Here is a 27,026-nt window from a genome sequence, read left to right on the forward strand (position 1 = left end):
CCCCAGCACCTCCCCCTGCCCCCCATAACCTCTCCCAGCAGAAACCTGCTCTCTGAAGCACAACTCACTACTTCCAGCCTACCTTAGTACCTTCCCCTGGCTAAAGCTCTTCCTCAGCATCTCCCCTACCCCTAACAGCCTGCACTAATCAGCCATCTTTAGCCTCTTGAGCATCTTCTGACCACCTCTCTTGCTTTGCAGTGAAGTGTTTTTTCTGCTGAGCCCATCTTTTTTCGCTCCCTGCACAAGTGGTGGGACTCAGACCTTTTCCTCTCCTAATTTCTGGCTTTCCCTCCTCCCATCCCTCTCTGCTGGTCACCCCCACCCCTGCCAGCACCCACATAGGGATGCCCAGCCCTCTCTCTGCTCTGAATGGAGAAACTGTCAATGTTAGGTTAATGGTTGAACTAGGTGATCTTCAAGGTCTTTTCCAACCCAGATAATTCTGCGATTCCATGAGATCCCCCTGCACTCCTCCTGCCTCACTTTCAGATCCATGTCGGTGTCTCACCAGCCCCATGTGGCGAAGGGAGCTGGGGGAAAAGCCATGGGGGCATCTCACCTCTTCCCAAAAAACTTCTCGATTGGAGCTCTTTGTGGATGCTTCTTGCCTTACCCTCCTGTGGTCCCATCTCTGCTGTGCTCCCCTGATCAGCTGCACAGCATCCCCAGGATAAGCCTGCGGGGCAGGCAGCCCCGAGCCCTGCTTCCCTAGACCCAGTCATCCTGTCAGCCCCCCCGCCAAGGCTCTGATGTGTTCCCAGCCCCAGCCAACCTGTATGACACCTCAGGGCAGCAACATGCAACACATAAGTGGCAGCTTATAGAAAGGATTAGGGACTCTTCCCCCTTTTATTGAAAATGATATTTTCTATTCTAGTGCAAACACTGTACATTTTACATCACAATGCAAGCGATAATTTACAGGATACACTTTGATCTTAGAATCCCTCCTGTGGCTTCACGCATCAAGCTCCACCAGCCTCATCAATCATCCATCCCTGCTATGCTCAAAAATCCCACTTAGAGGGAATCAGCTACCTATTTCTGCATTGAGAAAGGGGGAAGCTGAGAAAACAGCATTCATACCGCATGGGTGAGAGGAATGTGCCTCTCCTCTGAAGGGTACCCAAACTTAGTGATAACCAGGTTAACCATGGCAAATTCTTAGAGCTGTGACTGAAAGTCTACTAAAACCCTAGAAAACACCATGATTTCAGAATAAGGCCCTTAATTTGCACATATATTTACATGGTTCAATAAAATACAGACTAAACATACACAATCATAAAATTTCACTTTGGCTTGGTAGACACTGCCTGTTGGCTGAGGTCATCAGCAATAAAGAAACAAACAACAAAACCCATCCATTCATTGGCTGGACTCTCTTTAGCAAATCCATGTAAACAAAGCAATATTGTCTCCAATGCTCTAGTTTACATCTTGCTATCGCCCAGCTTAAAGGTGATGTAAAGGCCTCAACTAGACTGACAACAGCCCAGTCAGCTGTGATGGCATCCCCAACCAAGCAGCCCAACCCAAGGCAAGACCCAAATAAAACTGAAAGTGCAAAAGCTTACACAACCTTCCTGCAGGAGCAGACCCATGCAAGTCAATTTGATTCCTTGCACAAATAAAATGAGGAGGGTGACGGAGGGTTTGCAGACGTGTTTATGTAAGCCCCACCATGTAAACATGAAAGTGTGGGGGTAGGTGGGTAACACAGTACCAGGACCTTCATGCTCTCTGAACTATCTCCTTGCTAACTTCAGATATGGGTGCCTGTACACAGACAGAAAAGAAAGCTGCTCAAGGTGGTTTTTCCACTGCAGAAAAGATGAGCAAAGACTAAGGGAAAGCCACAGGCCACCAAGATGCTGAAGGAAACAGCTGAAACCTCTAGGGTGGACACTTGGGCAGGCTCAAGCCACCACAGGGCAGTTCATTCAGGCTGCTGTCACTGTTGGGAGCCTGGTGGATCATGGAGGAAGGCAGCAAGGGAAGGAGAGGGGAGAGCACCAAGCAAAGGCACTCAACAGCCGGTTCAGCCTCTGAGTAACGTTACATTGCATGGGGTCCTTTTTCTTTCTGATTGTTCAGGACATGTTCTTCGATAGTTTCTCTTGTTTGTGTAGGCACAGGAACCAAGAGTGAGTTTCTAAGTGAAGCCTGAGATATCCAACATGATCACTTGGCTCTAGGAGCTGGAACCACAGTACTCATGACAGAAATATTTTGGTTTAGAGATGTTAGCTTCTCCAGACTACAGAAAGAAAGGCCATAAAAGGGGATCAAACAGAACATTATGGATTTCTTAAAACACAGCGCTTGCCCACCCTCACTTCTTCTGCTGGTGTTCTGTCTGCAAGTATAATCTGCGACTTTTAAACTTTTTTTCCTGATCACAATTAGATTCCCTTTTTTTTTTTCCCTCAAAAATATTCATACAGGGAGAAAAAAAAAATCCATCAGCAGCACAACTCACATCAGTTTGGATCTGGGGCTTTTCCCCCCATGTTAGATCAAATACTTTGGCTGGATTTCCATGCATTGTCTGCCAATTTAATTTTCACCTTCACTTTAAAGAGATCTATTTCTCATTTCCTGCAACATGCTGTTTTAGACTATCAAATCCCACTGTCAGACATCTACATATGCCCAGCATGTCCTCAGAAAGAACCAAGAGGGAGACCTAAGCCACTCTACCAGAAATATCCCTCATGACTGAGCTGCTGCTTTCTCCTTCCCTTATAGTCCAGCCTGAAACATGCAGTACCTCTGATACCTTCAGCGGGACTGTTCCAGGGCAAAGTCCCACTCAGTTTGGGCAGGTCTCCTGCATGAGCACTCTTTGCTGTAAATAAGCCCTCTCCTCATCCCAAATCTGAATGAGGCAGGAATCACCATCAACGTGAAAGATCCTAATTTCCTCAGGTTGCTTGCATGGAAGAAACCCCTTCTGGGTTGCATCTCCTCTATTCTTCATGGAGAGATGGAAATTAGGTCTTAATTAGTTCTGCAGACTACAGAGAGGGGAGAAGAGCAGTCAGGGAGAGTAAAGGATTGGCTAAGGCCAATGGGACAAAACTGGGCAGCGTTACGGGAACTGGGATGAGACACAGTCTTCATGTGGGATGCTCCTTGCAGAGACATTACCCATTCTCAGAGGGGCTGGCAGAGACTTTCCATGAGGATGCCCTTGATGTCCAAGAGCCACATGAACCCATCTGACTGGAGAGGAGATCCTTGTCTTATTCAGCCAAGTTGAAAATGCCCACAGGGAAAATCTGCAAAGGAGTGTGGCTCCCTCCAGCTCCACTTCTTTGGGGTTTCTCACAGGAAGACATGAGCTGGCCATTGCAAGTGCTCCCGAGGCTACAGGGAAGAGCCCTGACAAAGGTGAGAGAGGCTGCAGCTGGAATTTCAATCCATGGCTCCAGGAACCTGGATGCAGCACAAACATCCCAAACATTTTCACTGAATTTTATTTTGTTTAATAAAAAACACCAACCAAGCTTGCATGTATATCTTATATATATAAATATATACAGTATATATAAAACAAATGCATCTGGACAACGCCTTTCCTTGTGGCGCAAACTGTAAGGCATAGAACGGAGTGTCCTAATGGTCCTATTCCTGGCACTACAGAGTGATCCCCCCACTACGCTCCCCCTGGGCTCACACACCCATGATGGCTTTCCTCTCGTCTTTGGCTTTTCAAGGCAGCAGTGCCAGGAATACTCAAGAAAGCAATGAAGCATTGCGAAGCCCAAGGAGGTCCTCCTCACATCTCAGACTGGTCCAGGCACCCCTGGCAGGACGATCCCATCTCTTTGCACTAAGGAGTTTCTCGCAGACTGATGGTAACGGCGCTGCCTCTGGGCCACAAGGGACTGGAGGCATGAAGGGTCAGGTGGATACAACAGAAAGCGGTGACCAAACAACTTCTAGGGTGAGCTGGAGCAGGGGAAAAAGGAGCAAGCTTTGCATCTCAGCATGATGGTGAGTGGGACGTGTCCACGGGCTGAGATCGGCAGAGGTTTCTTTTGCAGTCCCATACAAAAATGGAAACCAACAAGGATGAGACTGTCCTTTACTGAAGAAGCTCGTCGTATATTGAGCAGAAGCAATAAACCTGACAATAACAAGAAAAAAAAAATGGTGGCATTATCCCAAAAGGAAGGAGGAACCTTGTCACTCGTGAGCGGTTCAGTTTGCTCCCAGTTTGGTCCCCATGTTCAATTCTGGGTTAGGGTTGGCTTTTTTTCTTTTTTTGGCGTTTTTTTGGGGTTTTTGTTTTTTTGGTGTTTTTTGTTTGTTTGTTTGGTTTTTTTGTTTTTTCTTTTTCTTTCAGCACAAACAAGTTGCGAAGCAGGATGGGTGCTGTTGTATTTCTTCCTTCTGCAAGGCAGCTGCCTCCAGTTGTTAATTGACTGTGGGCACTTGATTCCTCTGTAAACTATATTCCTTTGCCTTCAGTCTCAGGTTGGCAATACTGTTGGCCATATTCATGCCCTGTGCCGGACTGGCATTGGTACATGTGGTGGAGTAGGTGGCCATGGCACTGTGGGATGGAAAGAGAGAAACATCACGTCAGACATGGTCTTTGCACCATACAGAGAGCAGATGTGCATCGCAGAGAGGTTAAACCCTGGCGTTTCCATACCTGTGGGATGTATTTCTTATGTAAGCAGGGAATTATAACTACTTTTTATTTAACACCCCTGTAAATCTTTCTGCTGCAATTCATTTACCGAGGGATAGCCAACACCAAAGCTGATTGAAGTCAATAGGAAAATTTCGATTTACTATTTTCTAACCCAAAAAGTTTACAATGAGGTCAGGGTGCCCAGCCTGCCAGTTACACTACTGTCCTTAAAAGTATTCCCACTGGAAGCAATGTCTTTTTGATGAGAGCAATTTCTGGGTTTACTGCTTGTGAAATCATGTCACTTCTGAAACACATGTTACATTAAAGAAACACTCTGGGAAAAACCCATTTCAACAATTGTGATGATTTTTGGTTTCAGCCTTTTGGAATGAAAATTTCCACATTTTTTCCCTCAAAACTTCAACTGATCATAAAGAGCATGCCTTAAAGGCTAAGGGGAAAAAACCCCAAAACATCCTTTCTCCCTTCAAATCGTGACTTTATTCATGAAAAACATTACTTTTAACAGCAGAGGGTGAACAAAGATCTCCGAGTCCTTTCTTACCCTACCAAAAATTTGCAAATCTGCTTTCCAGACCACTAGAAAACTTTTAACTCACATGTTCCAGGTTTCTGTGAAAAGCAAAGACCCAAAAACCAGCAAACTGTCTGACCTGTTGCATTTTCTATACATGGGTCCACAGATCAAAACCAGTTGAAAACCACCAAGTGAACTAGAGATGGCCGTTTAACACAGCTGGCATGTTCAGGAAGAAACTACAAATACTCTCTGGGAGTCAAGCTCAGATCTGGTGCTGACCCTTTCCATCTGCCTGGCCAGGTAGCTCACATCTTGAGGCTCTGGGAAATGCTCTCCTCCACCCACAGCCCGGGAAAGAAGATAGCTTGTTTTTTTTTCCTTTTTTCTTTTGTCTTTCTCTTTAAAAAATAATTTCTTCTGGTGCTGACCTCCATGACTGGAAGAGCCTTTGCAACAGCAAATGTTCCTTGAGAGAAGTGGACATTTGCTGTGCCAACAGATCAGGCCATGGACATGCATGCTCACCCTAAGCACTGGTGATATCTCTGACTTCATTGGGCAGAGCTGACCTGCCAGGAGTTTAAATGCAATCCTAAGCCTCCATGAGATTCAGACTAAGTAATACTAGTAGGTCCCATCCCACGTCAAATGACTCCTATTTCTCACTTTAAAATCAGGGAAAATAACTTCTTCAGGGAGGAACTGTCATTTCTGCATCAGGACCGGTGGAAACAACAGCTTACACATACTGAAAGTACTGATAAGACCCACAGATGTGAAGCTGCTTACACCCATCCAGGGAAAATCACGGAAAACTCTCTCCGGGAGAACAAACATACAGAACTTTTTGAGAGTCTCTAACAGCTACTGCAAGGACATGGAGGATGGACATTAAAATACACACATCAAAATACATGCTTGACTTTGCCCAACTTGGGGTGCATCATCTGCACTTCACTGGGGTCCAGGACATGATGGATCAGCACACCTGGAGCCTTCCCCAGCCAGTTGTGCACCCCTTCAGTTCTCTCTCCATGGCTGGGTTGGTTACTTTACCAGGTCAGCAGCAATGTGAGAAGCCCAACTGCTGCCTTGCAACGGCACTGCAAAGTTTCACAAGCTGTACAGCTGGTGGCTACTTAAGCACCTGTTCCCACCTACTTCCGCAAGGTCCATCTTCCCCATGTTTTTGTGCTGGAAGAAACTAGAAGAGCCTCAAGGATACTCTAGATTAGATAAAACAGGAATTTTCTGTCTCGGGTGTAAACTGTCCCATTCAAAACCAGACTACTGCCCAAGTCTGATCTAAAGCTCCAGGGAGCCTCCTGCTCTCAGCTCCCCAGAGGTGTGGGGAAAATTACTGTTGCCCAGTGAAATCTCTGCTCAACCCAAACTCTCCAGAAATACTCTCTTTTAGCAAGTTATCCCCCAAGGAGCAATGTGCAAGAAGGCTATCTCCAAACACCGGAGATAGCTCCAGAGATTCTCCAGGGTCTAGTAAGGGTTGAAGTCACCCCACTGCCCCCGCCCTCCACCTCATTCAGGCACAGAAAGTCTCCTTCCTCTACTCAGCTGCCTGCTTTCATGAAACGCAGAGGAACATCATGCTTCTGTGGTCTAAAATCCTCCCTTCAGATATGGTTTTCAATGGCCCGTGGAGTCAAAGGTTGTTGGAGTGGGAAGTGCAGGCTGATGGCACGAATGCTAGTTTTGTTTTCTTAGGAACCTATGCTAAAAAATGTCTAACAAAAACATTTCAACTTAAAAAAAATAACAGTATCTACTTGGCTATCTACATGACAGAGATCTGCAAATAGCTTTGGTTGACCTGTGGCTGAATGCATTTGGAGAATAAACACACTGATTGAAAACTTTCCCCAGATCTAAGAGTAAAAACAGCACCAGCCACAGAGCTCTCAGCCCTGCTCCCAGCCCTCTTCCGGACTAGCTGTTGATCAGGGGCTGGTACAGCAGTGCCAGGAGATGAGGAGGGGGCAGAGGGCCATGCAAACACTCTGCATGTCTTTTTTTCACCAAGTGTCCAATACTTTAATAACCCTACTCAGTTCAAAGCTTTAATGAGGCTGTAATAACCTGGCCCAACTGCCCACTAAGGTGAATGCAATTGCTGAGATGACCAGTAGGATTAGAAAGCCTGGGCAACATAAAGTGTCTGAGGGTCCTGACCACCCCACTTTGTGGAAATCAGCTGCTCTGCTTTTCTGCCAATGCCTCCTACCCCTCCCGCAGTCCATCCTGGTTTGGCATGTCAGCCAGTGTGAATGGCTGTAAACTGCAAATGTCTTTGCTGAAACATCTTGGCTTAAGACAAGGGCAAGATATCAAGACAGAATCACAGAATCGTCTAGGTTGGAAAAGACCTTGAAGATCATCCAGTCCAACCATTTACTTAACATTGACAGTTCCCAACTACACCATATCCTTAAGCGCTAAGTTGACCCAACTTTTGAACACCTCCAGGGATGGGGACTCCACCACGTCCCTGGGCAGCCCATTCCAACGCCTAACAACCCATTCTGTAAAGAAATACTTCCTGACATCTAGTCTAAACTTTCCTTGGTGCAACTTGAGGCCATTACCTCTTGTCCTGTCGCTTACTACTAGGTTAAAGAGGCTCATCCCCAGATCTCTGCAGCCTCCTTTCAAGTAGCTGTAGAGGGCAATGAGGTCATCCTTCAGCCTCCTCTTCTCCAGACTAAACAACCCCAGTTCCCTCAGATGCTCCCCATCAGACCTGTGCTCCAGACCCTGCACCAGCTTCGTTGCCCTTCTCTGGACACGCTCAAGTAATTCAATGTCCTTTTTATAGTGAGGGGCCCAAAACTGAACACAGTCATCGAGGTGCGGCCTCACCAGTGCCAAGTACAGGGGTAAGATCCCTTCCCTGTCCCTGCTGGCCACGCTATTGCTGACACAAGCCAGGATGCCATTGGCCTCCTTGGCCCCCTGGGCACACTGCTGGCTCATGTTCAGCCAGCTGGCAATCATCCCCCCAGGTTCCTCTCTGACTGGCAGCTCTCCAGCCACTCCTCCCCAAGCCTGTAGCGCTGCTGGGGGTTGCTGTGGCCCAAGGGCAGCCCCCGGCATTTGGCCATATGGAAACTCCTCCAGTTGGCCTCAGCCCATGGCTCCAGCCTGTCCAGGTCTCTCTGCAGAGCCTCCCTACCCTCGAGCAGATCAACACTCCCACCCAACTTGGTGTCATCTGCAAACTTACTGAGGGTGCACTAGATCCCCTCGTCCAGATCATCAATAAAGATGTTAAACAGGAGTGGCCCCAAAACCGAGCCCTGAGGGACACCACTCATGACCGGCTGCCAACTGGATTTAACTCCGTTCACCAAAGACAGTGAAAATACCTCTTCGCACTGTGGAGAGGCACAGCCATGTCTGGAATTTAGGGTGAGTAAAAACATTCCTAAGGCTTTCCCTTCTCCTTTGGTGTCCTCGTTCACACATCCCAGATGCCTTAGGCTTCTTGTTGCCCAGTGGCCCCAGACAGCCCTTCCCAGTGTGCCCCTGGAAGTTACCTTTGCAGGGTCTTCTCCTAGAAGCCGTTATGAAGCCCCTCGTGTAAACAACATCTTGGGAGGGACGATCTATTTTTAAAAGTGTGAGAGGTAGAAATAAGCCACGAGTGTTCAGTAGGGATCTGGTACTGTGACCAGAGCAGTCTCAGTGGGGTGGGGAAGGACCTGTGCTTCTCTGCCCTGAACTCACCACCCAGACTCCTCCCTGGGATGCTACACCAAGGAGCACTTCACAGAGAGAAAGCTTCAACCCCAAAAGGGGGATTTTGCCAGACAGCAGTCCTCACATAAAATCCAAAGGATAAGGGCCATCTCTAAGACCAAACTGGTGGTCATCAAGAGCACAGAGTGGATGAACCTAAGACTCGTTCTTCTGGAGATACAGGGTGGTTGAGTAGGACCCCATGGCACTGAAGCAACAATCAGGAAGGCCATGAGGTTGCAGACCTAACTGTGCAAACAATGTTCTGGGTGCAAGAAGAGGGTCAAAGTGACTGAGGAAGACAGGTCCTGGGCATAGTGTGGAAGCCAGTGGGAAGGTGGCTGTGACCAAGCCAAATGAACATGAGGAAATCCAGCCAAAGGCTCCAAGGTCCTGACCAACAATGAAGCCACTATACTAAAAAATACCCACCAACCTCATTTTTAACTGCCTACAAGCCAGCTGGCTCCCCACACACAAACATATCCTGTGGATCTTGCATCCACACCCAGTTCTTGCTGGGCTGTGGATGGCACAGAGGAGGACAGGGAGGCCCATGACATGCATGGACATCCCAGATCCTTCGAGCAAACTGGGGTTGCCACATCTGCACTTCTTTCCTGCCACCCCTTAAGCAGCGCTGGCCACAGGAGATGGACACTGAACACCAGAAATACCTGGTCCTTACTGTGGGCAAAGGAAAAGCACCGCTCGTTCACACACACACTTGTGCTCTAGCAACTAGAAAGAAATTGCTCACCAGTTCAGTGCTGACCAGAGGGGAGGATTGGGAGCAACACGCATGGAGCCGAGTTCCCAGACGTTCCTTGCAGCCCAACCAGTGACTGCCGTGGGACAGCCATAGAACTCCCTCTTCTGGCCACCGTGTGGTGGCTGAGCATCCCCAGTGCTCTGCCATGACCTCTCCCCTGGATCTCTGTCCCATGGAAAGGTTTCTTCCTTGCTTTAAACTGGATGCACCAGGGAAGCAACTGCAATCCCTTTTGTTCCCATGTATTTCTACCTGATCCTCTTTTGAAACTTCTCGAATTGCAGAGACCACCAAAAAAAAAGAAGCCTCAACCTCCCATTCAGACAGCTGCCAGAAAGCCACAATGATGCTGAACCAAGCCCACCTTGCAAGTCTGGCAGTGAGATGGGGTGGGATGGGATCAGGTAAGGGAAAAGCAGTTGGGTGGTCAAACTGCTCTATCCTCCAGTTGTCCCATTCAACTATAAACAGCCCATTAGAGCTGTCTGAGGGCCACTCTCAGGCTGCACTATACTATGCCAGAGACTGGTCAGCCCCAGAGGGGTTATTCACTCACCTGTAAGGCGAGGCAGTACCCCACGAGAGATAGTCGGTGGGTCTTGGAGCTGGGCGAGGTACTATGGGCTGCTCCACAGCGGTCACGTCCCCTGAGTAGGATTTGAGCAGAGAGGCATTCTTGCTGGCCAGCATCGCCCTCTCGTTCCGGCGAAACTTGGCTCTCCGGTTCTGGAACCACACCTGGGATGGGAAGCGCACAGACCCACCAACCATCACAACCAGCTCTGCTGCAACTCTCACTCTTTCACCACATCGCCTCTGCCCTGCTGGGCAAGACAGGACTCTGAAAGCAGGCTGCTTCAGCTTGCCTGTCACTGGAAACTAATGACAAGACAATCCTTACGTCTGCCCTGATAAAGCCCCTGTGCGAGGAACTGGCTAAGTAAGATCACATCGTATTCCATGGTCTGCTTTGACCTTCAGAAAAGTGCAGGCTTGCAAGCTAAGAGCTGAGCACCTCAAGATAACGTGAGCAGCCTGAGCACAGAACGTCTGACATCTTGGCCTTGAACGAACCATCTGACCACAACACATCTGACTGAACAGGTGGTAAGTATGGTGGCAGATCAGGCCTGGCAGTCCTCCTCAAGGCATGGCATGCTTGGGACTGCAATACAGCATAACCCAGGAGCTTGGTGACTTCAGTGTGCCACCAACACCTTAAGGATTTCTGCTGCTGTACTGGAATAGCCTGGTAACGCTCCCCAGGTGAGGTGTGTCTGGATACAAGCTGCAGTGATTACCTGAACTCTGGCTTCAGTGAGGTTGACTCTGCGTGCAAGGTCTTCCCGTACAAAGGCATCAGGGTAGTGTGTCCTCTCAAAGACCCTCTCTAATGCCTGGAGCTGGCTGCTGTTGAAGGTAGTCCTGTTCCTTCTCTGCTTTCTTTTCTTCTTCTCTTCTGAGTTCAGCTGATCATCTAGGAAAGACAAATGGAGATTTAAAAGGCTAGAAAGCTAGGAGCCCACAGCAGTGGGGTGAATAACCTCAACAGTTTCAAGGTGGAAAGGATTTAGGAAGAGGCTTGCACAATTTTGACACCACACCTTAACCATGCCGTGTTAGTTCCCATGTAAAAAGAAGGTGGAAAGTGCACTGACCCCAAGCATTTATTTCCCAGCTCAACTGTGTAAGGCTTGTACCAGCTCTCTCAAGCTACTCCATGATTCAGCTTCCTTATCTCTAAAAAGAAGCAAAAAAGTCCAAAACACATCTCCCCATTCCTGACAATCCTAGGAACCTTTTCTGACCATAAAGAATCCTGAACCCCTGTTCTCTTGGCTCCAGATTTCCAAGGACTGCCCTTACTGGGATATAACAGAGCCCTGGGGTGGGCACAAGTCCTGCACCAGCTCTTACTGACTGTGAGAAGATGTGCCCATCTCTGAGTAAGGAAAATGCAAGGAAATGGCTATTACTTCGAGCTTGACTACAGCCAAGGTAATACCATTCTCTGTATGTAGTTCCATTTGGCTTAAATGAGGACTGCACTTTCTTATCCTCCCCACATCCAGACTGAGAGGCATCAATTTGGGCAGAGATGGGCAGCTGCAAACAAAGAGGTGTCATACAGTGGAAATGAAGCATGACTGATACTGGCCTGAACAAGAAACAAGCACAAAAAACAGTTTCACTTGTACACTTGCAAGCCAAGGACGTGGAAACAGTCAGACAGACACGGATAGCGTTGCAATTGGGAAGCAAAAACCCAGTAAAAGAGAGACTGATCATAAGCACATCGGATACCGTTGACTAAAGAACAGTTGTACACTCTCCAGCACCCCTCATTGCCTTACCCAGGCCAGCAAGGCAGGAAGCAACAAGCTGTGTGTCCCGTAAGAGCACATATTGTTTTGTGCCTGATTTGTATTTACCCCAGCAACACATCAGTACATCCATACATCTGGAGTCATACTGCCTGTGCCTACGGTCCCTGGAGTAACATCAGTGCTAACTATGAATATCTGTCCTGCACCATCTCTCCTTTTCCCAGCACTGTTGCACATACCAGTGTAGCAGCAGTGATGGAGCTATCAGCGCATGGGCCCTCGCAGGTACTGGCAAGCGGTGAGCGACATCTCCAGGGGTTTGAATGATCCTCATTTGGACAAGCTGGAGGCTATGACACTGGTTTTGCTTCTACCCTACCTGTACTGAAGCATGTTCACTCATCACACCAGTCACACCAGTCACAGCACAGCAAACACATCAGTTAACGGTGAGAACCACACCAAAGGAAGTGGAGAGCAAGGGACCAGCCGGCAGGAGTGGGAGCCTACTGCTGCCTCTGTAGAACAGCCCCGTTCAGGCTGCAGGACTGGTTTGCCATTGCCTTGCACTCGTTCCTCTTCAAGTGCTCCAGTATGCTGGGGTCTCACCAAAACCATCAAGGCTTCTCACACTCCTGCAGCTCCATTCCTCAACCCTCCCAAGCATGCTGGGCAGAGCCCCAGGTGGGCAATGTCAGCATGGTCCCACTGTCTTAAGTGGAAGAACAGTAGTTACAACTGGGAGGATCTCAGCCAATATACATGTCAGCATGCACTAAAATATATTGATCATTGTATCTATAAAAATGCATGTGCTAGTGAATTATATTTCACTTTCAGTTAATCACTGCGTACCTTGGCCCAGATGACAGTCTCACTACTGAGAGTCCAAGGGCTTGACCTGCTATATACAGTTGCAGAATATTCCCTCGACAGTCATTTCTCTCGTCATGTACAAATATGACAGCTCCCCTCATCTCTTGTTCTCAAGGTAGTATGTAAGGCACAGGGAGAAGCTGACAAAGAAATCAGTCTATGGTTGTTGTCCTCACCACCTGTTTGTGTTACTTTTCACAGCCCATCTGGTAACAGTTACTGCACCTGAATGCCTTTGGAGCAAGGCCCATCCATTTGGGAACAAAAGGACATTCCTCTTAAATTAAACCAGGTTTTTCAAATTCCTGCAGGTTTACAGCTCCTCTGTCCCCAATCCTTTTCCAACAGCCTGACAATCCCCAGCAGACCCCTTTCCAATCCGGGGATTCTTGGGCACAAAACCACACCCTTGGTTTTCTTGTATCCAAGAGGAAATATTTCGAGACCGGTTTTTAAAAGGCATGTTGAATCATAAAGCTGAGCTGGGAAGGGACTGGCAGAGGCAGGAACGTGCAAGAAAAAAAAATGTGTGTAGGAAATCCCGGGGCATTAAAACAAGGCAGGTGTGTCTCCCTTGCTCAGGTGGTGGGAAGCAAAGGGGTGAAGCAGAGGGATGGGATTTAACTGCTGCTTGTGCAGAACACCATGCACACATTTCTGCCTGCTGGGGGGGTTAGCAGTGTCACAGAGTCTGTCCCTTACAAAGAAGCAGAAAACTCCTGCCCACCTCTCTTGACTGATCACCAAAGCTTTACAAAAAAGGTCTGCGATTTCCCCCTGGCTTTACTGGCAAGCTTCAACGTAGTTGTGCTGCTATGCACCATACAACATAGCAAACAGCAGAGAACAACCCTGAGGGCACAACGGTCCCTCTGGATGGCAGAAACACTGCAAGACCAGCTGCTGTAGAAGCCAATGTCAACATGAGTATCTGGCCTCCTTCTGAGTTATCTATTTGATGCCATTTTCTAAACTAAACCCTGCCTACGTGGACCAGATAAACAAATCAATAAAAGCCTTTGGGACCCCTTGGGAATCCCCTCCAGGCCCTTGAAGTGTCAGTTCCTGCCCAGAAGATGACACCCATCTCAAGGGAGCACAAACCCCAGGCTGTCTGGCCATTGCTCAGATCCTGCGTGACAGTTACACATGAGGAAGGGTGAGCACATTGCTCTGGGGAGGGAGAAGAAGGGCCAAAGCCTGTAAAACGCTGGAGAACAAGAATCCCTCCTGCCAAGCACGTTAACACAATTTGCCTGGTTTCCTCCCAGCATAAAGTGAGACACCGGTGATTCACAGCTCACCTCATAATTACTGGACCCAAAAATAGCAGGGCCAAGAAACGGAAAGTTGCAGGCACTGGCCATACTGCAGTGACTCACAGTTGGGTCACCGTTGGCTAATGCACCTCCAGCATCGGCTGGCACGGAGCAGGGACATGAGTCACCACCCCCTTCTTCCAAGACGTAGCTGGACTGGGGTGGCTCAACAGCGAAGCACAACCTGTGACAGGGCAGTCGGGATTTTTAGATCTCCTTTCACTACACCTCTGAAACAGCACAACACAGCTAGATCCAAATGTCTACAGGAGTTACACAGGCAGCAGGAAAAAAAAAACAGTAATAGCCATATTAGCCCAGAGCACCGCTGGGTTGATCATGACTTGCATTTTGCCATGCAGACATACCATATGTTGATTACAAACTGCTAACGAGGGAGTGCAGACACCTAAACCCCAGGTGTCTGCAAAAGTCACCTTGCTCACAACAGTCACCGGCTGCCTTCACCATGTCAGCCGGGTATTTTCTTTCTTTTTCTTGCCATTATTTCTTTATCAGGAAACAACACTGAACACTGAAAAATGGTATTCCTAAACAGTGTTGACAGCACTAGTGACTGGAGTCAGCAGAAAACGAGAGAAGAGGAAAACAGCTCTAAAGCTTTTTAGATGGGTCAGAAGTCTGTCATCAACATTCTTTTAATCAGAAATATTTTATTACAAGCAGCGTTCTCAAAAGCTGATCCGCTTGCAAATGCATCCCCCAGAGACATCGAAAAACACGTTCTCCTCTCAGGAGCCCCATGCTGGAAAACCTGGGAATTTAATTTCCAAATCCCAACCCTTCATGTTGGGCTGGGGGATTTTGTTTCCTGTTTCCACATTTGTGTTTTCCTGTGTTATTTCTACATTCACCCATGACATACAAATCCTGGTGTCATACACAAACACACTTCCAGGATGCAACGAAGTATTTTTAATTGCTCCTAAATGATACAGTATGAAACGTCCTATTCTTTTTTCTCTTGCTCATCACACCTCCTCTTGCAACGAGGCAGATCCACACTTGAAGACACTGATTATGCTCTGTATCACACAGTGGCTGTCCTAGTGTTTGTGACTATCACTGGGGTATCCTCAGACAGCTCCCGTTGGGATGCCACATTGAAAATACAATGCATTATAAAGCAAAACAGAGTTGAGAACTAAATGCCTACACATAAGTTCCAAGATCAGTATTTTTTCCACTAATACTTGCAACCACAACATATTTTGGATTTCCAGTTTGCAGGAATGCTTGTACATACTTGCTTTCATTCCAGGTCAGAACAAAAACTGATTTGCAGATGGGATTTACATTGTGTGGGAAGTTTTGAGAAGTTTTGACCAGTTCTATTAAGTCCAGAATCAGCTATTATAGTACATTAATTGGATCCAAATTGAAAGTAAACAATTGGATTTAATTAAGTGAGGGACGGAGACATTTAGCCACAATATCATACACAGTAAGGCAGGAAAGATTTGTCACATCAGTTATATAAACTGAGAAAAGATTCCAAGAAGAAAATAAGGAATCACACTATCATCGCAGCCTCCAAAGTAAGAAGTTGCCGCTAAAGTTTGCACAGAGATTAAATAAAAAACCAAGACAAATTATTTCATAGGGAAAAAAATAATCTAGAAACTAAAAACCTACCAACTAAAAAATCTTAAAAAAAAAAAAAATCCTGCAAGCCAAAGAAGTGAAAGTTTTATTCAGAGTGGTGGAGAAAGAAAGGAAAAAAAGAGAAGGGAGTGGAACAGTTTTTTTATTGGGTTTAAAGTTAAATTTTAAGAAGCTTGAGTAGAAATATTTCCGTTGGTCGCCCCCGGCTTCGGGCAGACTCCTCTCCCCAACATCAGCCATCCAAACAGTTAGAGCCCTTTGCAGGCTCATGTTCCAGTTTTATTTGCCCTCTGTTTTGCTTTCGATTCAAAAACTGCAACACTCTGGGTGCAGGGCAGCTTTGTCAATTTGCATCATAAAAAACAAAAACCCAAACCCAAAAGATTTAATCAAAGCTAAAACAAGGCACCAGGAAGAGGAGTGGGAAGCAGGAACAGGGACATACAAAATCCACCTGATGACAAAGCCCTGCCCTGATCGATTTGAGACAGGTCTTAAGTGATTTTACACTCCTGTGGATGCTGGAGACGAGCCAGCATGCCGCAGAGTGGGGCTGCCTGTGGGTAGGGGGTCCCACAAACACGAGATCGCACCCCATCTAAAAGAGCCAGCAGGCACCAACAGCGCTCAGCACCGAGCCCAGGCAGAGCAAAGCTCACCCTGAGGTGACCTCAACCTGAAAAGCCCCTTCCCAGCCTGAAAACATCACTTTGGCAGAAAACAGAAAAAAGCCTTGCACTTCTATTTTCCCTCGGGTTGTTTTGTGCCTTTGACCAGGCTGGACAGCCAGGTCCATGGCTGGTTTTGCAGCTTCCCTTCCCGAGCATTGCCTGGAAGGACCCTGCTCCTCTGGGCAGCAGGAGCCCATAGCCCAGCAGCATCCATCCTCTTTATCAGATGTGAGCAGGGACAGAAGAGGGGCAAGGGGACCCACATGGATAAGATTTCATCCTCTGAGCTGCCTGAAGTATCTTTCTAAAAGCTCCCATGAGAGAACAAACTCGAGTTTATATGTATTTCCATGCATGAAACGTATTTTCAAACAGAAATAAGGTTTAACTTCAGGGTACACAAAAGCTACATGAAGAAGTTATTAATTATGTTACACCAGACATCACAAATGTAGGCAATACAGAACAAAGATGACACTTAAAAGAAAACTAAATATGTTAAGGTAGGAGATGCCTATTAAGTCATGTACTGAAGCTAGCCCTGATAAGCAGATATACCTAACCCAGCTGTACAACCATAATAATAGCAGGTTTGTATCTGTGGTTACAGGTCAGACTATGGAGATTTTCAAACTATTATTTTTCTCCCATTACAAAACACTGGCTGCGCTTTTTTCTAATCTTTGCTGCTTATTTGTTTGTTTTTTCTGCACCACCTGTGCACAAGACCTCACGTTATTTCAATTATACAGAAAATTCAAGTATCTGAAGTTCCACTCTCGTTAAGATCACCAGGAACAGAGGAAAAAAAACCCCAAAGAAACAGATACTATATTTCTTTTAAAAGCCTTTGCTTTTGATTATCTTGTAAATTAATCACATTCAAATTTTGCACATAAAAAATAAGTTATTTTGTGCATGAGCATGGAACTTCAGAAAGGCAATAATGAATTTTTTATACAAAACCTGAGTTTTAATACTAAATGGAAAAGTGTACTTTCAGCATTACCCATGCAGCTACAGCATTTTCTTTCTGAAGTGTCTGCAATGTGGAACCTATCAGGATAATTTTTAGCTGACCGCATACAAACAATTACATATCATTACAGAGCTGTGAATAGTTTTTGCATGGATAGCGTGCCTATGGTCTCCAGTTGCACCCGGCTCTGCCTGCCAGACTAGAGGAACTCATTGAGGTCCTGTACAACCACAGATTCATCAGTGCCAATGGTGAAATGCACCGTGCTCCACCAGGACAGGCGCTCAAGCCAAGGGACCCCCCACCTATGCCAGAGATAAAAGGGACATTTTCTGGTGGGCTTCAAGGCACAGCAGCAGTCGGTGACTCTCACCCACCAGGAATGAGGTCTTGGGGTTGTCGCCTTCCTGATGGAGAGCCTGTAGAAACCTCCGAGTTCCTGAAAACTAGTTTCTAGGATGCAAACAGCTGTCACCCAGACTTACCAGGTGCTGCAGGGACCTGAGTGCAGAGGCATCCCCTGTGCTCTGTTCTACACTTCTGTGTGACTGCAGAACTGGGGATCAGGTTCCCTCCACAAACCCAACCTGTTCCGCTCCTGACTCACAGACAGGGCAGCATGAGCTCCTCCCTAGCAGCTACGAGTGCTACCCTATAGCAAATGTAAGACAAAACTCTTCAGGGTGGATTTGGCTCCAGTGCTCTGCCTCTCATCTAGTGGGAGAACCTGCAGAGCACATGGACAGTTACAGCAACTAAGATGTGTCCCCTCCCTAACCACATCAGTGTTCCCACTTGCTGGAGTTGACAAAAGAACTGATGCCTGGAAAAAAAAAGTAATCATGATCCAATGGGAATCTAGAGAGTCTCCCTGGAAAGACATGACGTTAAGTGTTAATTACTGGGAGAACAATATTTGCGGGGGCAAAAGTATACATCCTTCTCCAGAAATTGGTACAAAGCCATTGAAAGTCCTCCTAGATCCCACAGACCAGTGTGAATTCTGCTATAACAGCTCTGCTTTTTTATTCACTAGGGTTTTCCTTCTGGGCATCCTACAGCTCGTGAGGCACATGGCTTAGTCCTGCTCTTCTAACAAGTCTTTCCACCGGGTCTTGGGGTCAGAGTGTTCCCATAATACAATAAGCGCTGTATGGATCTCATAAGCTCCAAGGCACAGTATGTTATGTGTTTGGAATTCCTTGTATGCTTTTATACTTTGTTTTACATATTGTAATTTTTATATGCATTACCACATTGATCCTTGGAAAATTAATTTTTAAAAAAATATAATCAAAAGCAAACACATATTTTAAAAGCCTGCCAGCGGCAAATCATGTTCTGTGAGACTGCACTTTGTAACTGACAAAGAGACCAAACCACCAGACCATGGCGGCGATCCAGCGGGGTGGATTTACCAGGCTCAGGAGGGGACAAGATCCAAGGGGGCTGTAGTCCTCCCCCTGAGTCCCTCATGAGCCTGATGCTGCAGAAGCACTGGACCTGTGATCGAGGAGCAGAAATGCAATCGCACAGCTCCACCAGCCAAAGCCCACCACCATACACAAAGGTTATCATATCCAAAATGGGTCAGGGCATCCCAGCACAGCACTCAGCTGCAATGACGTCCAGCCACTGGTGCCAGTACGACCAGCAGACCTTCCCTGGAGAGCTGGAGCACCTCAGCCTTCACAGGCCCTTCCTTACTCTTGGGCAAGACCTGGGATCAGTCCGTCTGGCAGCACTGAACACATGTGAAGTCACAGCTTTGCAAGGTTAGGGGGTATGACCTCTAATGCCCACATCCTCTTCCCCGCAGCTCCCCTTCCCATGCCATGTGTCCTAATGTTTCATCTCAGGAATGGCATTCACACAGCCAAGATCAAACTTCCTAACCTCCACCCTGCTCCATCGGTATTTTTTCATTTCCAAAGCTGCCACTCTATGCTCTTGGACCCTCCCTGCCCTAGTTCATTCCAGATAATATCCTTCTCCTCTTCAGCACCCCTTCATTTCCTTTCTGCAAAGACTTGGAAAGCTGATTTGTGTAATGCTGCCCCTTTTAACCCTAATGTGCATGGGGTGCATATCCAAACTAGCACAACGGCTGAGAATATTCTTCCTAAGAGTCACCACTGCTCTTAGCTTGACCATGTAACGGGGATTCCCCATGCAGGAGCAGACTGGTGCACCAGGAAGGCCAGTATCCACCCGGATACCACCAGCTGCCTCAAAGACAGTGGCAACGAACCATCACAACAATGAGGCAAGGCATTAATCTATTTTCCATACTCACAACCCACTCCCGTGAGCTCCATAGGCTTATACACTATACAAAAGGCATACAGTATTTCCACCTGCCTTCCTGTTGGATTTACCTGTTGTACCCTTTCTCTTTATGTACAGAGTTGACCCACAGACCTATAGCTGGACATGAATCACAAACAGGTGTCACCTATGCCCCAGGTTTCAGGGACCAATACACCTTTGATGTTAAATTTTTGCCTCAGCAGCTTGACAACAAAATACAGAACATCTTAGGGAGACTCCCTCATTGTAGGGACCAAGTGTGGTGTGGATTTTGATTCCTTCCACAGGAAGGAGTCTTCAGGAGAGAGCAAAACTGATGTGCTGGTGCTTGGGCCAGGTGTTAATGGGGTGTACTGGAGCCAGGAGCACAAGGCTGACAATACTGAGGTTGCTTCAGCCCTTTGGGATGGTACACCCCAGTCTTTTCAAGGTCTGTCCAGCCCTCAAAGTATTCCCTGAGACTAAAATAGATAGAAAACATTTCCACTCTTCTGACGGCCATGGATTCAGAAGGCTGTGCCTCTCTGTTGGTGATCACACATAAGGATGCATCTGCCAGAAGCCACAAAGTGGGGACCCCGTAGTTGCTCTCCCGCTGCACACCCACCTGAACTCTAGGCAACACCACTTTTATTAAATTTTCTCTTGTATTTAAATAAAGTGGCAAAAAATCTTCACCAACTTCAGCTCGAAAAACTTTTAAATGGGAAAAATTAGAGATATTTTTGCAAGAATCAGATAAGTGAAAAAGAAAAAAAAAAGGGGGGGATTTGCTGAGACAGAAAAGGACTGCTTTGGGTGCATTTTTTTTTCAGTCCATATACATGTTGCAGATGAAGCACGTGGCATTTCGGGCCTTTCAAACTGGCTCATTTCCAGACACTGTGGCAGCTGCAAGAATCTGCAAATGTTACCCAGAAATCTCCTGCCCGTACTGGGAAAGACTGACTCAAGCTGACCGGCTTCATGAATGTCTCCGCTTGTTCAGGTCCCTGTGGAGGCCCACCGTGCTGCTGAGAAGTGCCATTATTAAACAGCCCCATCCTGACTGGATCTGGAAATTCACTTGGATGTGTTTTTTTGGTACACAGGACCCATGCAAGCAGACAGACAATGACTGGTGGGATGCGTGCGCCAGCTGGCCCCACTGGTAGGCAGAAACACTGTTCTCAATGGATATTTCATCTGTTTATTGTTGAAATATGCAGGACTGAAAACGGCATGGCACAGAACGACCGTGCCGGGACCACGGGGCGCCACGGGCCGGGAGAAGGGGAAGTGCAAATGACAGTGAGAACATCAAAACCAGCTCTCCAAAGGCTGCGCTCCCCTTTCATTAACATCCAAGAACAAATGTGTTTCGACCAGATCAGACCACCACTGCCATTGCGCCTACCCAGCAAATTGGACTGGAGCCACTGCAGAGCTTCGCTTAGAAATCCAGATTTTGACCGCTAATGTATTTTATGGGTCCCTCTTGATCACAACTGGAAAAATGATGGCATCTGAGATCCAGAAATAACAGAACTTGAGCCTGGCTGTCAGCATCCAGCCCACCTGCCTCTTCCAAGGGCTGAGCATCCTGACCAGGAGCACACTCCCACATCGCTATGGGAGGCAAAGGGACTAAAGCGGGTAGGGTCATTTCAAAACAACTCTTTCTTCTTCCCAAGCCTGTAGTGCAAACCTGTTCTTCTAAGGCCAGGGGACAGGGAGGAGGGACAAGACTGCTGCTGTGCTCTGGGGGCTTTTCGCTGGATGCAGCGGCATTCAGCAAAACAGGAAGGCAGATGGGATGGACACAGGCTCCAGCATGCTCCGTACCCTGGCTCTGCAGGATGCAAAGGAAAATCAGGCTCAGACCCACCTCCATCCTTAGCCTCTTCTGAACAGCAAATGCATTTCACATTAGCTAATAAATTGCTACATCTTATGTTTCTTAGCCTGCCGGAATGATGAATATTTTGGAATGTATTTTGAATGGTTCCCTGCCAGAGTTGAACAATCATCTAGAGATTTTAAATCAAAAGGCTGAAAAATTGAAACCTCTGTATTTCCACAAAGTTCACTGCAGTTTGAAAAGCACAACTCCCAGTAGAGGAGGCAGAATAATGATTGTCAGAGGTCCTGCGAATTGGGGCAAATGAGAGAAATGACACTCCCTAATACAGAGTAATAATCTTTGCCTCCAGGTGATAAATGTATTACAGGATATCTGCTGATTGCTGCCCTTGATCTGGCTAAAATGTCAGATACTCTAACCTAGAGGATTTGACAATTTAGAGGACCTGTATAGAGACATAGGATACCTCAGCCACAACACACTGCTTTTGGTCTGGTAGGCTAGCAGACAAATACTGTCATTCTAGCACAATTTAACAGAATTTAAACCTATTTAAAGGCTCTAGCTAATGAAATACATCTATTGCCAGACTAGGCACATGCTCACCTAACAGAGGAGCATCTCAAAACCAGTAAAAGATTTGATGGCTCACCAAGGTAGCACAGTTGGAGAAGCATGACTATGCACCCATGCTGCGCCATGTCTCCCTGCTCCAGGCACCGAGTTCCACCAGCTGCAGGAGCCCAAATCAGTTCATCTAGAGAATCAGTCACCGGGCAAAGAGGGCTGAGAAAGCTCAGCACAAACCCAAAGCTTGGATGGAAAGTCTTCATCGATAAAGGAGACCATAAGTGGTCTGGTCTCATTGGAGCAGCCACAGATGGAGTGGGTCCAAGAAATAAGCTTCTCTCTCCCCTGTGGAGATGGCCTGTCTAGACGCATTGGCAAAGCCACACTGCTGAGTTTGCAGTGCTGCATCCTTCTTGTATACAGCCTGTCAAATACAGCAAATTCCTGTCCTCCAGCCTGTTAGTATGGGCATTTTTTCAAACTTCCTAGTGTCAGTCATGTCCAGAAATGCCAATTACATTTAATGAGAAATTTTTTTTAAACAGATGATTCCCCCCCCCCGCCTTAGGAAAACATCTTAGGATTTTTTTTAGCAACCCTCTGGCCAAATAATTTGCTGGTTATTTTATTATGTATATTTTTACCAACAATTAAAATAAAAAGAAAATAAGTAACAAAGTATTTTCAAGCCAAGAAACACAGAAATGTGAATATGAATTGCAATGGAAACCTGAAAAAATGTTATCAAAATAATAAAAAAACTACTCAATAAAACCTATAGGAGTTAGATTTTTCACTAGGAAAACAATGATGTTAGAGAGTATTTAGAGAGAGCATGCCTAACCTCAGGGCCACATTCAACACAGTATGTAGGTATAGGTTTAAAACCATCCAGATCAAAGCCTTCCTGAAATAAGTAAATGACCTTCCACCAAATTCAAGATTACAAGGGTGATTAGTGTATTATACAGATTTCTCCATCATCAGAGGTCCTTAAAATGAGCAAGAGGAACACGTGTCAGGGCTGGCATAGGTCAAACAGCATGTGCAAATTCAACCTTGTCCTGGGGCACAGGTGGACTGATGAAACAACTTCATCAGTTCTCTGCCAGACCCACATCCCTGGAGCTCACAGCATGCTCCCAGCTCTCAGTGAAGCTGTATTTGGGGGAAGAGCTTTGGGAGATGGCAACAAAACCAGCAAAAAAGCAAAGCTGGGCACAGAAAATAGGAGCAGGGGGGGATCTGGCATCCAGGTAGATCCCCCTACTCCAGCTTTCTAAACAACTGTGGGCAAGCCAGGCTGCTCCTCTGCTCTTCCTTTTCCTTCCTTGCTTCGCTTCATCCATCTGTGTAGACATCCCACTCTTGGAGGACACGTTGTGCCACTCTCTTTGTTCATAACACATCTAGTAGTCCCAAACTTACAGGAATGCAGACAAAAAGCAAATCACTTCAAAATAAACCAGAAGTGGGATGTATTCACATTACAGTCACGTCATTCACGCTGTTGAGTTTCACAGCACGGAGAATAAATTAAAGCATGTAATTAAAACACTATCAGTGTATGGTATAAAGGTACACAGCAGCTATTTCATTTCAGTTGCATATGCAAATGCTAGCTGGTGTATTTGTGAGTATTGCAGACATCATTTCCTAGCCATCATCAGTACTAAAAGTGAGGCTCCACATCGATGCTAGCTCTGCTCTTAACCCTTTGCAGAAAAACAGTTGGTTTTGATTCATAAATGAAGGCAGATAGACTTACTTCAGCTTAGTTTGGCTCCAAAGCAAAGCTTAACAGCACCCCAAGAGCCGATAGGCACCACCACGTCCTGCGCTGGTGCTTCCCTGGGCCACGCCAGCACGTAGCTTCTGAAGCTCAGGCTCGGTCCCCTCTGGGTCAGCCACAGCCACGTGATGGCAGGTGAGCACTGAGCATCGCCTGCACAAGGCCCCAGATCACCCCACTGCTGCAGTGCAGTGGCTCCCTCAGCCTCATCAACCTACTGAACTATCATCCTGGGGCCTGGATGTCTGGGTTGACTTAGACAGAAGAGGCCATCGGATGGGCTTTCCACTCTGCTCCACAAACAGCATCCCTTGTGGGGACTTCTGAAATCTCCTTGTCCCTAAGAAAGCAAGCTCAGCTGCTTCCTGCTCACAGAAATCTCAAGAGCCCTCAGTTTCACTTAGGAAATCTCTGCCAACTTCTCTGGTCGCAGGAATGAGTGTGCAGGCGACTCCCTGTCAGAGGCGGCTTTAAAGGTCCCTCTTCCTCCTCGTGCAGTTCTCCTTGTATCCCCCAGAAAGGAGTACCAGGGATGGACAACAGGGCTCAGGCTGAATGCCCCCTCCTGCCAACCTCAGGTCCCAGCCACATGCTAGAAGTGCTGGCAGCAATGCTGAGCCAGGACTGCTGAGCAGCCAGACACAAAGCTCCCGGCCATGGGCCCACTGCTAGCCCACATCCCTGCGGGCATGTCCTTCAACTGGCCCCACATCCCAATCTACTCACATCAGCTCTCCAGGTTCCCCCTCAGTCACAGAAATTGAATTCGAATTGAAAGACTGAGATCCCAGCATGGGAATCCAGAGTCCTAATATGCCAACAACTGTACCTGCAGCCTGGAAGGAGCCTCAGTTTTCTGAGATGGATCAACTGCCAGTACCCTTCAACCCCAGGCATGAGGATCACTACAAGGTGTGCTGGATGGACCGAAACATCCTCCGTGCAGGTCCTGGAACATGCAAATTGCTATGCAAAGACTGCTGCCATGCAATCTGTTGTAACAAAGATACGAGCACCCAAAGAGCCCCAGACCAACTCAGAGAGAACTAAAGCAGAATGGGCTGGTCCTGAAATAGGTCCTCTTTTTCTTTTAAGCACAGCTCATTAAAAGTTTGCTGGAAAAACAGAAAAACATTTTTCCACAGAGAAAAGGACATCCAAGAAAAGCCCTTTCGGACATAAATTGGCAAAAGACTCCCAAGCATTTATCTTCGGCATCGAATGTGCTCTGTCAGGAGGGCTGTAACTAACAATACGCTGAAAAACATGCCACAGACTTCCACTGTATTTTATTTGGCGCTAAGGGGCTATTCCTCAGCACAAAGTATTTGCAACTGGCATCAGTTAAACGAGAAATTACAACCTTCAAAAGACCTATTTAGCGTCAGCTGCAGAAAGTACGGAATTTGCCATCGGCTTCGATGACAACAGATTATGCCCCATAAAACGCTGCAAACATGCTCGGCTATAATGCTCGGCGTGAGCTGCCTGTTCAATGGGGGCACTCAGCGCTTCCTGCCCCTTCTCAGGAGGCTGCCTCCTGGTTTAGGACTGCTGGCACCCCTTTCCCCAACCCTCTGGTTCACGTGCCTGCCAAGCTCAGCCACAGGGCTCAGTACACAGCAAGCTGATTTCTGCAAGGGCCTTGCTGAGCTGATGGGCAGCCAGCAGAGCCAGGCTTGCACTGGCTCTAACCAGGCTGCAAAGAACCTCTGAGCCACACAGCACCATCTTGCTCCATTTGGAGCAAGATACTCCAGGATCATTAGTCCCACAGCTCATTAGTGCTAAGGAGGAATAAGAGGAATTCCTTCAGGCTGGATGTTCAGCGGGGACAGACTGAAGTCAAAAGCACAGAGAGGTCAGGAGGGTGTGGAGCCCAATGGGTGGGTTACCTGGCTCTGCTCCTAACATCGTGATTTGGGAACTCCATCACCTCCTTCTGATCCTGCACAGCTCAACCGAGTGCCAGGACAAGAGCCATGCTGCCCCTGTCCTGTGGGATTACTCCCATCTCCCCGAGAGGAGGAAAGAGCTCTGCCAGCAAACTCCCCAGGCCCTCAAACCTTTTTCCAGTCCATCTTGCCGAGCGCTCCAGAAAAGGAAACCTCAGAGTCAGGAAACCTTCCTGGTGTTTGCTCAGGGCAAGCGCCGTGTCCACATGGGAGTGCATGCAGGAGTACTCTGCAGAGAGCATGTATGAGTGAGGAAGGGAAAAGACCGTCACGTTAACCTGGAAAAAGCAATAGAGGTTCTTGGTCCAGAAACAATCTCTGCCTTGGCTCTCAGAGTGGGCTCTGGAGAGGTCAGCCTGAACTGTTTTCCTGCCGCAAACTCAGAACTCACTCAGTGAGGTGTAAAATGCTCCCGACCCTATACTGTGCAAAAACTTTACTGTTTCCTTTCCCAGCCCGAGTCAGAGGCACACAGCTACAGCAGACCTACAAAAACAGGGGTTTATTGGGCAAAGACCCTTCATTTACCTTGCTCTAGCAGGATATTTAACCATTCATGGGACTTGTGCAGCAACAACAAAAATGGAAGGGGGAAAGGAGACTTTCTGCACATAGCTGCAGCCTGGGGCAGGCAGCCTGCCCTGCGCTAGCACGCTTTGCTCCAGTGCTTGTAAAACCCAGATGCTTGCGTGGCGTCTGCAGCCTTTGAGTTAGCCCCGGCTCCTGCAGCCCAGGAACTGTCACTTGGCTTGAAAGCAAGTGTGTCTGTGAGTCTTTAACTGGGCCGGGGAGAGGCGATGGCTTTGCCTTGGCTGTGTCACCCGGCGTTGTTCACACACAGCAGGAGCAACTAAAATGGGACCAATCTACATGTTCATGGACCCTAAGTTGGACGCTCCAAGAATCACGCGATTGCCTCTGTAGGAAACAGGCATCAAGGCAGGCTCCAGACAGACTGCCTTCTCTCAGTGCACCCTCTGCTTTTTTTTTTTTAACCTCAAAGCTGGCTGAGTCTCACGCTTCTGACTTACACACACT

The 27,026-nt window shown here is 47.3% G+C and overlaps 1 protein-coding gene across 2 annotated transcripts in view; it reads right to left on the bottom strand.

Moving 5' to 3' along the window:
• Nucleotides 1-853: 853 nt before the first annotated feature.
• Nucleotides 854-27,026, bottom strand: part of PRRX1 (paired related homeobox 1) — a 43,652-nt gene continuing 17,479 nt past the window's right edge. Inside the window, exons 2-4 of one of the 2 annotated variants that reach the window (XM_074906874.1) lie at nucleotides 11,022-11,197; nucleotides 10,277-10,458; nucleotides 854-4,567 (exon numbers count right to left, since the gene is read on the bottom strand). In XM_074906874.1, coding sequence (XP_074762975.1) covers nucleotides 4,429-4,567; nucleotides 10,277-10,458; nucleotides 11,022-11,197 — 497 coding nt within the window. In that variant the 3' untranslated portion in view covers nucleotides 854-4,428. Of the gene's footprint in view, nucleotides 4,568-8,763; nucleotides 8,816-10,276; nucleotides 10,459-11,021; nucleotides 11,198-27,026 lie in introns of those variants that run through there. The other variant, XM_074906875.1, reaches the window with a different exon arrangement.

This window comes from Athene noctua, chromosome 5 (assembly GCF_965140245.1).
Source record: "Athene noctua chromosome 5, bAthNoc1.hap1.1, whole genome shotgun sequence".
NCBI classification, from domain to species: Eukaryota; Metazoa; Chordata; class Aves; order Strigiformes; family Strigidae; genus Athene; species Athene noctua.